Source organism: Grampus griseus (assembly GCF_964374135.1).
Source record: "Grampus griseus genome assembly, chromosome: 11".
Lineage (NCBI taxonomy): Eukaryota > Metazoa > Chordata > Mammalia > Artiodactyla > Delphinidae > Grampus > Grampus griseus.
The window spans coordinates 30,425,232-30,440,624 of NC_139005.1; the positions used below are offsets into that span (position 1 = coordinate 30,425,232).

Consider the following 15,393-nt stretch of genomic DNA (forward strand, 5'->3'; position numbering starts at 1 on the left):
CACCACCCATTATCCCTTTCCTTCATCGTTAGAAAGAGACATAATAAATTGTAAAAGGGTCCCCAAGTAAAGACTTGAAAGAATTCCTGCTAAAGAAAGAAATTTTTGCAAGTGAATGACTACAATTGATATCTGTTGAGGGCCTATATATGCCAAGCATTATTCTGAGTGCTTTATAAATATGCCAGTTAATTCTCATAACTATCACATGAAATTAGTATTCTTATGATCTCCACTTCACAGAGAAACTAAGAAGGAGGACAAGAGTTCACTAAAGGAATTATCCATACCTCGAAGTGATTAGAAAGAAATAGTGGTTAGTCACTACAAGTCTTATCCAGAAGAGGAAGAGATTTAAATATATTATTTACATATATATATATATATAGAGAGAGAGAGAGAGAGAGAGAGAGAGAGAGGATAGAGGTGGTAAGAAGAAGGAAGGAACAATAACTAAAAAAGGAAAAAAGAATCTGACATCTCCCAAGCACTTCTAAATGCAATGCATTTACAACAGTCATATAATTTTAACAGCCCTATAAAGAAGGTATTAACTCTATTTTACACAGGAGAAAACTAAGGGTCATAAAGGTTGAGTGGCTGTCCTAAAATTCTGAACTCCAATCTTTGTGATTCTAAAGTCTATGCTCTTTTCAATAAGCCATGCTGCAAGGGAAAATAAAAGTAAGGCAGGGATGGGGTAAAGGGATAATAAAGAATGTGAACCCAGAAAAAAGAGAGATGTACCAGTTTTTGGAAGTTCCTTGATGGATACTGGATACTGGGAGCCATGATGTTTTTAATCTCGAATGCAGGGCTGTCAGGAGCCAGAATGGCTACTTGATTTCAAGAATCAGTGCCCTTGATCCCTCAACATTACTCTTCTTGCCTATCCCATCTCATTGTCAGCGAAGCTGCTATGAGAAAAAGCAATGGCCAACTCACCTAGATGTGCCAGTCCCATACTGAGCAATTGCAGAGTGCATACAAGTGGCCTGGCCTAGCTCAACACACAGTCTATGGACAGCTTTACTCAAATTGAGATGCCAGTCCATCACTGTATATATGTTATATGGCCACAGCAGAAGCCAAGAGAACATTTTCATATCAATGTGAAGGTAGGCACAGTTCAGGAGTGACCATAATTTTACATTTCAGAATGACAATGAGGAGAGCCATAAATGATGTCTCAAAACTTCAAAGTTTCCTGATAATTCCAATATATCATTTTTGACCAAAATATCATGGGTACAAGTTGAGAATCTTTTCCATCAACTGAGATTAAAAAACAAATATCAATTTATTCAATAATTTGTTTATTAACATTAATATATTTTATGCTATATTGGCCAGATTTATCAACTTCTGGTGGATTTTATCTTTTTTGGGGGGGTGGGGGTCGTGTGTATCTGTGTGCGTATGTGTTTCATGTCAGTCCCCTACCAAAATCGCAGCTTCTTGATCTCAGGTAAAATCTGTCTCAAAACATACTGGGGCCTCCAGGCTGGCATGGGTTAAGGAAGAAAGCTGGACAGCTAGCCTGGCCAGGGGCCTAGGTGACGTGGAAGTGAAGTGAGGTCCAGGGTGACTCAGGCTTGATCAGTGCCAGCACATGTACAAAAGTAGATTCAACCTGGTGGTGACTTCCCATTCTGAGTGGCCCACATGAGCTGAAGGACACTCCAGCTGGAAAAAAAAAAGGGATGTTTCCCCTCCACAGAAATGGGGCTTCCAATAATTTCACTTAATTGAGTGGATTTGGATCCAAGATATGAGAAAGGGGATATAAATCAAGAAACCAAGACAGAAGCCAAGTCTGGACAAATAAAATAGGAGGTTACAGGGAAAGCTATGACCCAAAAAACATAGACATTTAAGTTTGGAGCAGCAAAACAAATTTCAAACTAATGGGCAGGTGGGGCAAATAACACTGCTCTGATTTACTTGTGGCTTTATTTGGAACTGACCAAGAAGCTCAGAGGTACTGAGGAGAGAAAAATAATGAAACTAAAATGACAATACTACGACTTTTTACAAAACACTTACTAAGTACCAGTAGTATAAGGGTTTACATATATTATCTTAATTCTCACAACAAACATATGAGGTAGATCATTTTCTCTTATCAAGCGCCTGTAGACTTTGAATATAACAATATTTCCTAGACTTCCTATAGACATTGAATATAAAATATTTTCAGTCATAATAATCTAAGGAAGGGGATGAAAATTCTGGAACATGGTTGGCGTATTTTTCACCAGCATTAGCTAATTTGTACTGAGTCATCCTCACTAATATCCAGCTGCTACTTCTGAGATGTAGTATTTATTATAATTTTAAAGGTTACATTAAAAAGCAGCAAAGGGGGCTTGCTGGGTGGTGCAGTGGTTGAGAGTCCGCCTGCCGATGCAGGGGACGCGGGTTCGGGCCCCGGTCCGGAGGATCCCACATGCCGCGGCGCGGCTGGGCCCGTGAGCCACGGCCACTGAGCCTGCGCATCCGGAGCCTGTGCTCCGCAAACGGGAGAGGCCACAACAGTGAGAGGCCCACGTACCGCAAAAAAAAAAAAAAAAAAAAAAAAAAAAAAAGGCAGCAAAGGGACTTCCCTGCTGGCACAGTGGTTAAGAATCCGCCTGCCAATGCAGGGGACATGGGTTTGAGCCTTGGTCCGGAAGGATCCCACATGCCGCGGAGCAGCTCAGCCCATACGCCACAACTACTGAGCCTGCACCCTAGAGCCCGCGAGCCACAACTACTGACCCCACGTGCTGCAACTACTGAAGCCCGCGTGCCTAGAGCCCGTGCTCCGCAACAAGAGAAGCCATGGCAATGAGAAGCCTGACCGCAACAAAGAGTAGCCCCCACTCACTGCAACTAGAGAAAGCCCAGGCGCAGCAATAAAGACCCAACGCAGCCAAAAAATTTAAAAATTAAAGATCAAATTCGTAATCTTGGCCTTATTACCATTACACTGAAATCAACTGGACTTACAGATCATCAGTATACACAGCACACAATAACACAATTTCATTACACCTATTTTTAAATAGAACAAGGTAGACTCCTAATATTGAAACATATAAAATGAAACCACAAAAACTGATGTCAAAATGTGCTGAAATTTAAAACTGCAAAATCATGAACAGTCTTTGACTTACTCTATGTTGAGAGCTGCAGTCACAGAACACATGCAAAGGTAAATAAAATTATGATGAGTTATACTAAGTTAGTACAAAATTAAGAACCAGAGAAAACTAAGGAAACCCTATACTCAAAGACAGGAACTGAATCTGCTACAAAGTTAACAGTCCAATTACACTTATGTAACAAAATAGGTAAGAATATAATCAAGGACAGATGGAATGTTCCCAATCTAATGCCAAGTTGGCAAACTAAAATTCAAAAGCATCATTTTGTAAATTGAGACTTGAAAATGTCACAGATGTCACATCTGAATTAACCTTAAGTGGCAGTCCGAATAACTAGGAATGAAATCTGTAATCTCATGTTTTATCAGCAGTGGACAACTTCCATTTTATGGCAGGACAGATGCAGACTACATTACCAACAGGCTGCTCAAACAAAATTGTTTTGTGTTGAATTAGGTGAACACAAGCAAAATAAAACACTTTAGATATGCACTGATTTTCAAGTTCAAGTTTCATGGTTATAGATCTGTGTTTGATTTACTTTACCATCAGTGGCTTAGACTAATGTGTTGAGTGAAAGTGTATTATACTAATACATTATTTATGTTGCTATAGATATAAATGAAAAATTAAAAATTTTATTATCAATACATCTTTTTCTGAAAAGCATCCTCAGTACCATAACATTTAATCATATATTCTGGGTAAGAAGCACTACCCTCCCCTTTCAATTCCAAGAAATAGTCATTTGTAGACTTTTTGCTCATCAGTGGAAGTGAAAGCGTTACCAAGAAACGTAAGACACTGCACAACTCTTAGAAAATGAAATTAACAACCTTATTAGACAGTAAAGGCTTGACAATTAAATTACTGTTTGATATATGGAATTTAATAGAAACTGAATTGAATTAATGAAATAAGGCAGATGATGTGTAACATTTAGCATGTTAACTCAAAATGCCCTTCTTTAATATAAAGACATGGAAAAATTCTTATGCTTTACTCTATAAAGTGGTAAATATCAGGCTATAAAAGTGTATACACATTGCAGCAATTTAAAAAAAATATAAGTAGGGCTTCCCTTGTGGCGCAGTGGTGGAAAATCTGCCTGCTAATGCAGGGGACACGGGTTCAAGCCCTGGTCTCGGAGGATCCCACATGCCGCGGAGCAACTAGGCCCGTGAGCCACAACTACTGAGCCTGCACGTCTGGAGCCTGTGCTCCGCAACGGGAGAGGCCGCGACAGTGAGAGGCCCATGCACCACGATGAGTGGCCCCCACTTGCCACAACTAGAGAAAGCCCTCACACAGAAACAAAGACCCAACACAGACAAAAATAAATACATAAATTAATTAGAAGACGCTCTTTACAAATATATATATATATAAGTACACATATGAAAAGATTAAAAATAAATATACAAAATGCTAGTAGTAATTATATCATGGTGGTAAACATTGATTGATTGCTTTTCTCTTTTCCCAGATACTTTTTCTAATTTGATTACATTATTTCAATAACAGAAAAAATATCAAATAAAACTTATGAAATTAAAAGCTGATTTTGGAGACAGACTGCGCTTGCAAGGTCTATTTTCTGCTTCTAAGTATCAGCCTTCTTTTAAAATGCTTTCAGCTAAGTCTTCATATACATCTATCAATGAACTCTGCAGGAACATTGCCCATCAGCTCCAGGTGCCAGAAAAAAATTTTACAGAAAATGTAAATATATTTTTTAAATTCTGTGTTTTTATTACTTCTAGTCTTTTTACTCAGTTTACTCCTTACAACGCTCTTTAACCCGCAACTTGGTTTAGTGTATTGTTGCCAAGGTTGATGAGATAGATGCAGCAAGGAAAGCATTAGCAACATTTTCAACATTGGTGCAAGCCAATTCAGAAGGAAAATTCACACTATTATTAACCAATTTAGTCATCATTGTCTTACATCAGGTTAAGCAACTAATGGAAAATATAACAATATTATTGTTAATCTCACAAAGAATATAGTAGTAACTTTACAAACACTATAAACCATACCAACTGAAAGTCTTGTGTGAGAAGAGAAAGAAAAGAATAAAAATGGTGGATTTTAGTAAACTATTTAAAAAGCAATTTGGTAAGATAGAGAAGGATAGTATGTGATTTACATGTTGGAAGCAAAATGAAAATTAGGAGACTGGGTAAAGTAAGGTTTTTGGAAGTATTTATATGCATTTTTGTTACATTCATAGTGGTGTAAGTAATAGGCACTCAAAAAGCAAGAGAACAGACACAACACCTATAAAAGTACTTTGAAAATTCAAGTTATGGCTTACATATTAGAGAATGACTAATCTAATTGCTAGAGTTTGGAATATAACGAATATATTCATCGTTGGTTATATATCAAACTCATCTCTAATAGTATTACTGCCTGTGTTTGTGTAAAAACCATTTTCCATATGCTTTCCCACGGTTGTCTCTGTTGTTCTTTTCCCGAGTCCACTGAGGTAGGTGGAGAACTATCTATACACAAAGCCAAGTTTATCATTGGTTAGACGAAAACAGTTTTCTAATCATCCAATGTTCATTCTATTATATCACATCGTTTCCAATTGCTTTAATGCCTCCAACTTATGTGATTCCAGTACACAATAGACATTCAATAATTATGTCATAAATGAATGAATTTTGATCTAAAAAAGTAAATTAACATTATAAGGCATACAACTGAGAGTAGAGGTGCCCTATGCCTCATTAGTACACCATGTGATCAATATACCACATCATAATAATTAACTACAGCTTGACCCTCTCCAAGGTTTCTTATTCCTGTTTGCTGAAAGAAAAAGCCTCTTATTTATTCTATGTAGCTGTGTCAAATAATGTGAATATCTACTCTGAAAAAATATAATTCATTCATCCTACTCAGAAGAACTGATATTGTTGTGCCTAAGTGATAGACATAGCTCCCCCAAATTGAGAATAAGGTCAAATCCAATCTCGAAAACTAAAATTTTACTACATACTAAGAGATCCAAAGAGTAGGGAATAAACTTTAAGCTGTCCTTGATTTAGCCCCTGGGTGGGTTCAGGATGCCCACCTCTCTAAAACCAAGTTTGAAAAATTTCTTGGTTTCCTTGCTCTAAACAGTACCCAAGTAAAGTTAGCCTGGGGCTAAATCCTGAATGACCTTCATTCCAAATCTGGACATGTAGATATCAGCTTGTTTCAATTCAATAACCCCAATGTCCTTCAAATGTTCTATTGTAATAGTGCTGTCAGTATATTAGCACATTCTTTTATAAAAATGTCAAATATTCTCTCAGTTTGAGGGACATTTCAAGCTGAACAGTGAAAATCATAATATTGTGTATACCTCTCTCACTGGAATTTGAGAGAGAGAGAGAGAATCACATAAAGAAGGTCTGCGGCCCCAAAACGCAGAAATTTCCCTGCATGAAGTCTAGAAAAGCTTCACGTAGAGGTAGGATTTAGGATATTTTTTGGATGACAGGCCTCCAGTATGGCCAAAATGTATTGTATCCTTTACTTCCTTCTAAAATAAGGATAGGAGGGATTGAGACGTTATTTAAAAGTTTAAGAACCACCTTTCTAGTAAAGTAATACTCAAAAGTGTTTTTTTTTTAAACCACTCAGATTTCTACCTCCAGCTCCAATTCCAGATCCCAATAAATATACCACACTGACCCTACCCTACCTCTACCTTTCCCCACCCTCCAGCCATCCCTCCATAGTGAGGCTGCCATTATTATTGGAATGTGCTATAATCCTCAAATCTGTTGGGGTAGGAAAAAAAAAAAATTTAAGAACCAAGGTGAGGGGAGAGGGAGAAGGCCACATGTCCCAGGCCTAGCATTGACAAAATCCTCCTATTTACATGATTAATACTATTCCCAAATTAAGCTACACAGACATTGCATTTCCATGGTGGTTGTTAAAGCATTAATATGTTATATGTATATGTTGAAAACAGTGTATATTATTTTTATAACCTAGTTCTGGCATTTCTTCACATTTTAATATAATAGGATCCTCAAAATGTAGACCTGGATTTCTACTCCAGGGATCCCTCTCTCTTTACCTCTTAAGAGGTCCTTTTTAGAATCACTGGTCTAGTTTCTAGAATTGAAGCAATCACAAAGCCAAAATAATGGGCACTGAGATTGGGAGCACTCACTGAAATACCAAATTAAACTTTTAAAGGGAGCACTTAAGGGATTAAAACTGTAGTTTATAAAATATAAATTTATTCTATTTCTGAGATGTCTGCCAGCAAAACATGAAGTCCTAGAAAATCCACAGCAACAGTCAACGGAAGACTTGAGCTGCTAGAACTTCAAGCAATTCCCTCAACTGCTCAGTGTCTCTATTACCTCAATCATCTTAAAGAAGGGGCCTCAACCAGCTAGTCCCTTCAAGGTCCCTTTCAGTTTTAAAATCTATTTTAAATCCAATAATTATAGAGGTACTAAAACTTATGTTCAATATATAAATGTCTAATAATTTCAAAAAAACTAAGAACAAAGGAACCTCAAATATAATTCCTAAACATTAAGAAATATAATAATTGTAGGATGTCATCAAAATGGTCCCCTTTGGCTTGTCTGTCATTTGCTTCAAATAAAGCCTGAGCCACAAGAAAACTATTTTAACACCCTGAGAAGATTAAATAGTTAATCCACTGGGAAACCAAGTTCAAAGACAGAATTCACAAATCCGCTCTCCAGAGAGAAGCACTGAAACTAACAAACATCCATTTTATTTTTAATAAAATTATTCTAATGATACACTGAATACAAATTATGTCATCTAGCATGCATTTTCATTGATGTATTTTCCTTCCTAATCTGAAACTTAGATAAAAGTCATGTCTAATGTTGACAGAAAATAACCATTTATAAGTCAGGGTCACACAGGGAAGCTGTAACATGTCTTACAGGAAAACATCCATAATAAGGGATATTCCAAGTTCACTTCTTTGAGGAGAAATGGATGAGAAGTGGACGATTGGGCAGATTATGAAATTAACTACCAAGATAATTTCTGTTTTCATGGCTTCACTAAACTGGAATTTCTAGTGCATCATTTACTACCCCATAATTATGCACCAAAATATTAACTAATTAGCAGGTAAGAGCTCAAGGGGTAGTAATAAATAGACATGAAATCTGAACTTCTGTGGAGTTCCAAATGACAATCAGACCTACCACACTATAAATGTAATAAACCTTGTCTGAAGAAAAAGTATCAACTCATATTTAAATAAATAACTTCATTGACTTTCAGCTCACATAATCTACAAGCTCTTTAGTCTCCTCTCTTTCATTTCCCTTACTTTATGATCCAAATGCGAAGACAATACAAGTAGGGCATACATGTTATATCATACATACAAAGATAGAAATAATAGCCTTCTAATGCACAGGCTTTGGAGTTCAATTTTTGTATGAAATATGCTTGGAAGTAGGACATAATTTTTGTTTTTTAAATCACTGTTCTTGGAGAATATATGAACTAAAAAATGCTATAAAAAATAAGAGACAAATAAAAACTAAACTGCAACAATTGTCTTTAATTTCTAATTGTGCTGTTGATATGTTTAGTGTTAGGTCCTACATAGTTTGTGCATTTAAAAAGAGCTTCACACTGCTAGGTCTAAGCTCCATGAAAGCAGGGACCATGTCTGTCATGTATGTCGTGTATCCTCAGTGGTAGGAAAGTGTCCAGCACATAGTAGGCACATGATACATGTCTGATGCATGAAGAAAGGAATAAACAAATGACCAACAGCAGATAACCACCTGTTTCCATGAAATATTTCTGAAAGCCTTGCTCATCTGCCTCTACATTCTCTAAACATTAAATTGTTTCAAATAATTTACCTCATGTATATTCGTGTTTCAGCTTGAAAGATCCTTATTACATTGAAACTAGTATGTGAAATATTGGGTTGGCCAAACAGTTTGCTCGGGTTTTCCCATAACATCTTATGGAAAAACCCAAATGAACTGTTTGGCCAACCCAATATTTTGAAAACATTTGGAAATATTTTTTTACTTTTTTTTTTTTTTTTTTTTTGCGGTACGTGGGCCCCTCACTGTCGTGGCCTCTACCGCTGCGGAGCACAGGCTCTGGACACGCAGGCTTCGCGGCCATGGCTCACAGGCCCAGCCGCTCTGCGGCATGTAGGATCCTCCCACACCGGGGCACGAACCCACGTCCCCTGCATCAGCAGGCGGACTCTCAACCACTGCGCCACCAGGGAAGCCCTGGAAATATTTTTAAGAACAGAGAAACAGGTACCGGAAGCTTGAGTTTGAGTTCCAATTCTGGTATTTAGTGGCTGAGAAACCTTGAACAGGTCACCTAGTATCTTTGAGACTCACTTTTTCATCTGTATAAGAGGGATAGTATCTATCCAGCCTACCTCATAGGGTTTTAATGTAGATTAAATAAAATACTGCATATTTGTATTACAGCCAGAATTGGACAAAGAGATCACAAAAGTCTAAATGTTTCCTCTTAAGTAACAACAGTACCCACGATAAACATATTGTGGGAAAGACAAGTTTGAAATGTCAAAATAGGTCCTTCCTGTCAATATAGAGGCACCGTTAGTACCAACAGTTTGGCTAACAACAAAAAAATCACATATTTAACAGACTGCATATGGAAAGGCTCTTATAACCCTTAATACCTTTACACTGCCATCTCAGCATGAGGGAAAAGAAAAGTTCAGGGAGGTCACATTGCAAATCAGTGCCAGTGGCAGACCCAAAACAGAGCTTTTAACTATCCAATCAGCACTTAAGCTAGCTGAGCAATGCCACTTCTTAAAAGTGCTGTAGTAAGGTAAAAACACAGCAAATTAGACAACATTACACACTAATCCAAACTCAGTGTCAAGGATATGTCCTGCTCTCTGCCAAAGCCAAGAAAAAAATTGTAGCTCACAACCACATATAGACAATAACATGAAAACACAATGGTCCTTTCTGTATCTCCATTTTCTTTCAGCTCTTGACATATTTTGCAAGATAAAATTCTTGGGGAAAATGTTTTATATGTTATGTCAGCATTCAGACATAGTGGGAAAAAGGGAAAGCGTGAGCTGCCCATTCCCCTCACTTGGCCCCATGGTTGGCGCCTTGCAACAAACACTGTACTTTCCTTCACCACATCATTTCATAAAGTCTTAGATTTAGAATTCAAAATGTTTGAGTTTACTATTTTAAGTTAACTGAATGGTTCAATTCAGTATACTACTTAGATAATAAAAATAGAATATACACTAAAAATTGCTCACTTTTGTAGGTGACATTTATGAACTTACTACATTTTCTAGGAAGTCAGCTACCATCAGTCTATTATCAATAACTTTCTACACCTATGCACCCAGAGGGAAAAAATGTTGCTGTTAAATCAAATCTTACACATACATACGTGCATAGATATGTGTGTATGTGTATATATAACCACTCTAAAAACAGACACCCAATATTTTGGTATTTTCTTGATCTACAGAAAATACCAGATCTATGATGTGGTGGCTATGAACATTTTTATTCTATACTTCTTCCTCACATTTTTTTAAACTATAGAGCAGCACTATCCAATAGAAATATAATGGTAGCAACATTATATTTAATTTTAAAATTTCTGGTAGCCATATTTTAAAAAAGGAAAAAGAGATAGATGAAATTAATTTTAATATTTTATTTAACTCAACATATCAAAACACTATCATTTTAACATGTAATATAAAGATTGATATATTTTTCACACTAAGTTTTTTAAGTCATATATATATATGATTTATGAATATATATATTACACAGACAATACATGTCAATTAGGAGGCTAAATTTTCATCAGAAATACTTTATAAGTATTTACATTTCATAAACTTTACAGATAAAAAATAGGTCCACATAGCCACATTGTTCCAAGCATACCTAGAAGTTTTCCAAAAACTAAATGAAGGACAGCTTTTAAATTTAACTAAAATTAAATAAAAATTAAAATTTAGTTTCTCAGTTGTGGTGAAACCAAGCAGGACCCTGCAGGGTCTTCCCAGGGACAGACACCCCTCCCCATGTCCCTGGCCTCTTGTTTGTAGAAAAGCTTTAGCCTCCTAGGCCTTCCCCAAGTTCCAAAGAGCATATTTAATCAGACTAATGCAGATACAAAGGAAAAGAGTCAAGCAAGACAAAATAATAACAGTTTTATTTTTATTAAAACAAAGTCAAGGGCCCTTAGTTCCTCAAGGGCTATAGATAATATTCTGAGCCATATCCCTGAGTAGTTTTACAGATACTAAAACCCCCACCAGGTGAAGGAAATTAACTGCATGCTGACCACAAGCAGGTAGACCCCAGGCCGGTTGGAACCAGAAGGTTGATGATGTTAACTCCTGAAATACCACCCTGTTACCTCACCACCAACCAATCAGAAAGATATCCACAACTGATCACACACCCTGAGACCCTCTCCCTCACCTTGCCTTTAAACACCCTTCCCTGAAAGCCATCAGGGACTTTGGGTCTTTTGAGCATGAGCTGCCCATTCTCCTTGCTTGGCCCCAGAGTGGGTATGCCTTGCAATAAGCTGTACTTTACTTCACCACAACCTGGTGTCAGTAAATTGGCTTTGCTGTGCACTGGGAAAGTGGAACCAGGTTTGGTTCAGTTACAGTATTAATCATAATTCAAGTGCCCGATAGCCACAGGGGGTTAGATAGCGGGGCAGGGAGGGTGATCTGAATTCATACCTACCACAATGAAAGATACCCTACAGAACACCTCAGATATACTCTGCCAAAAGGCATTTTCAGAAATTGAATTTAAAATGTTCTTCCTAAATGAGAAACTTTCTGTTTAACTTCTTTTCCCCAAAGCTGTATATGACCCATGCACTTATTTGAGAAACCTAAAATAGAGTCATCAGCTTTAACATACTGATAAGTCTCCATATCTAATTAAACACAAGAACCTCTAGGGCACTGTGCATTTACATAAGTAGAGTCAACTCTATTATTTGTTATTACATTATTCATTGAAGGGGAAAAGTAAGTCAAGTGCTCTGATCATTTGTGTCTATGTATTGCTTTATTTATCCTGCTGATGAAGACTATCACAAACTGGAAGGTAAGACTGGAGGTCACAGGAAAGATTAAAAAATCGGAGGAAATAGTTTAGGTAAGTTCAGTTTCCTCCTTTCTGAGCTCTAACTTTTCTAGGAATATCGAGGTATGAATATCCTGTCAAAGTCATTCATTTGTAATTAAACTAGTTCAGAACCAGGAAGAGGCAAGTGACCTTAAGCCAAGTAAAGTTTTGCAAAGCATGTTCTTGCCTCACGCCTATGTAGATTTAATGGTTAAGAACTTGAGCTCTAGAGTCAAGCTGTCTGGGTTAGAGCTCTGTTTCTGCCACTTGTTACCAGTTTAACTTGGGGAAGGTTACCTAATCTTTCTGTGTCTCACCTATAAAATGGCCATAATAATAACAGGACCTAAGTCAAAGATTGTTATGATGAATAAATGCAATTTCACAGGATGTAAAACATCTTAACACACAGCACTGACCCTGGCACATACTATGTGTCCAATAATTATAGCTATTTTTAACTCAGAAATTAGGACAACAGAGACGGGATTTTATGTTCAATAAATATTTGTTTTAAATGAAAACATATGTCCATACACTTTATAAATGCCAAAGTGCTATATAAGCTATTTTTATCCTATGCAAAGTAAGTTTAGAGAGTCAATCTATTCAGACAATGTATTTAATGGAAAAAAAAAAGATCCTCACAATGTGGCTTACTTCACAAAGTGTTTTTATAAAGTCTTTCCCCAAAAAACAGACCCACACATATTCCCTTAAAAAAGTGCTAACATGCATACCAAAACCAAGTATAAGTTATTTATCTGTCAACATCACTTTAGGGTGATTCATGTCTCTGTTAATCTCCACTGCAAGCAGCGTCAGTTTTAAAAGCATGGTCAACAAACTGCCCTGTGATATTCTAGAGAATTCACAGATTAAAAAAATATTAACTCTCTAACAACAGTTTCTCTGACAGCCAATTTTCTTTTATGTTTGTTTTCATTACTATTTTATGCTTCTTCTTTACCCTCCTTGACCAAACCTGCTAATTAACAAAACTGCATCTTACTGGGTTTCCTCTTTCTCTCTCCCCTTCATCTGCCATGTACAGTCACTAATAAGCATTAAAAGGCCAAAAGAGAGGTAGTAGCAGTAAACAGGAGAAACAAACTAATCCAGCAATTGGATAAGTAGCCCTAGAATAACCAAGAAGGCCAAATTAAAACTTCAAAAGCTTTATAACAGGTGGTTCTAAACAGTCATAAAACAGTCACCTCCATGGGTGGCCATCTCCTGGTCTGTAAAGGGAATGAAAAAAATATATATAATTCATTTTATTCTTTAGATGATTAAAGAAACAAAGTATACATAAAACTACCATTTCTATACCTAACCAAGATTTGTCACTAAAATAGCTATAGAAATACTGACATGATAGGATTTTAAGAATAACTTTTCAGAAAGACTACAAGGGTAGAAAATTTTAAAAAATAATTTCTCAGAGGACAGATTATTTTTATAAATCTTTAATGTATACATAAAGAGAAACGAATTCACAGACTATAAGCGCTATAAAAGCAACGCCACTTACTCTACCATGAATGCTTCATTAATATTTCAGCGATGATGTTGCAATTTTCCATGAGCAACTGTCAGAGCTCTGCTTCTTGATATGTATCAACAATCCAAATTACATTCAATACTCGTGTATCTGTCCTTGACCAAATTACAATTTTGATGTATGTAGTATTTCAAAACTCTCACCCAGGCATATGTAATTTTATATTGTAACCACCCTGCTGAACCTCAGTATGTTTCTTTCTCAGCCAGTCACCCATTTAACCCTTACACTTGCTGAGGAGTTTTCTTCCTTCTACAGACCTAGCACCAGGGAATTTTCCCTTAAATATAATATCCCTTCCAGCGCCAGAAATGTCTTCAATACCCACACGCTGGTGCTATCTAGTCCCCGCCGATGCTTAACGAGACGTCCATTTGCACAGAAATCTAGACCCCCACCATTGTAAGGCTTTGTCTCCTGCCTCCGAAGGCCGGAGTTGCAGGTACACGTCAAGACAGTCACGCTACAAATATAAGAAGAGAACCACAGCCCAGGAGAGGGGCAGCTCCTCCGGGCAACGCCAGACAGGCGATCGCCCAAGGCGGCCGAACCTGAGGCAACTGTTCCTCGGGGGCGCGACCCGGCTGGTGCGGGCGGCGACGGCTTCTCCCCCTAGAGGAGTCAGGCGCCCCCGGGACCGGGCGCCGCGCAGCTGCCAGTCACCTGCAAACTCCCGGGGCCCGAGGGCGGGAGGTTTCCCAGCCAGCACTCGGCCGCGCGCGCCAGGCCGGAGGAGACCCGTCGCCTCGGTTTCCAGAGCCGCCGGGCCCCCGCCGGGCCACCTCTCAGATCTCCACAGCGCGGCGGCCGGTGACCCGGGCCAGAGCAGATCCTCGCCGCGCCCGCAGCCCGCCCGCCGCCGCGTCCGTCCTCACCTGACAGCCACCCGCACAGAGCTCTCGTCCGGGGCGCCCCACATGCCGGCGGCAGGCGACAACCGGGCCCCTGGGCCTCTGCACCGCAGAACTGAGGCGCCGCCGGAGCCGCGGCGGTCGCGCGCAGGAGGCTGGAGCTGCAGGGGGCGGACGGCTCACCTCCGCCGCGCTCCAGCCATGTTGGGCGACTGAATGGAAAGGTGGCGGCAGCAGCGCTGAGGCAGAAGGAGGAGGAGGTGATTCACTGCTCGCGGGTGCCCGCCCCTTCTCCCCAGCTCAGCCCCCAGCACTGGGGCGGAGACGCGGCGCGCTGAATGGCTAGCGCGGCGGCGGCGGCGGAGCCAGCAGGCCGCTCAGGGGCCTCCTGCTGGACGGGCGAGTGCGCCCTGCCCCCTCTGATGGGGACGCGGCCTGCGGGCGGCCGGGCTGAACGCGCCACACCCGCCCGGGCTCTCCGGGCTGCTGGCCCCGCACTGTGTCAACGGCGGCCTAGCTGCCGGCCCCACCTAGCGCTGCCCGGCCTGCGCCCCGCCCTGCCCTAGGCGGGCACTGCCAGGCGCTGCTGGCCCGGAGGCGCGCGGGGGGGAGGGATGCCGGCCGCGAGCTGCCCACGCCCCAGGGCGACGAGCTCT

General features: G+C 39.5%; 1 protein-coding gene across 10 annotated transcripts in view; it reads right to left on the reverse strand.

Moving 5' to 3' along the window:
- Positions 1–14,935, reverse strand: part of KIF21A (kinesin family member 21A) — a 157,296-nt gene extending 142,361 nt beyond the window's left edge. For all 10 annotated transcript variants that reach the window (XM_082665015.1, XM_082665023.1, XM_082665018.1 and 7 more), the window contains exon 1: positions 14,762–14,935. In XM_082665015.1, the coding sequence (XP_082521141.1) occupies positions 14,762–14,805 (44 nt within the window). In that variant the 5' untranslated portion in view covers positions 14,806–14,935. The remainder of the gene's footprint in view (positions 1–14,761) is intronic.
- Positions 14,936–15,393: the final 458 nt, after the last annotated feature.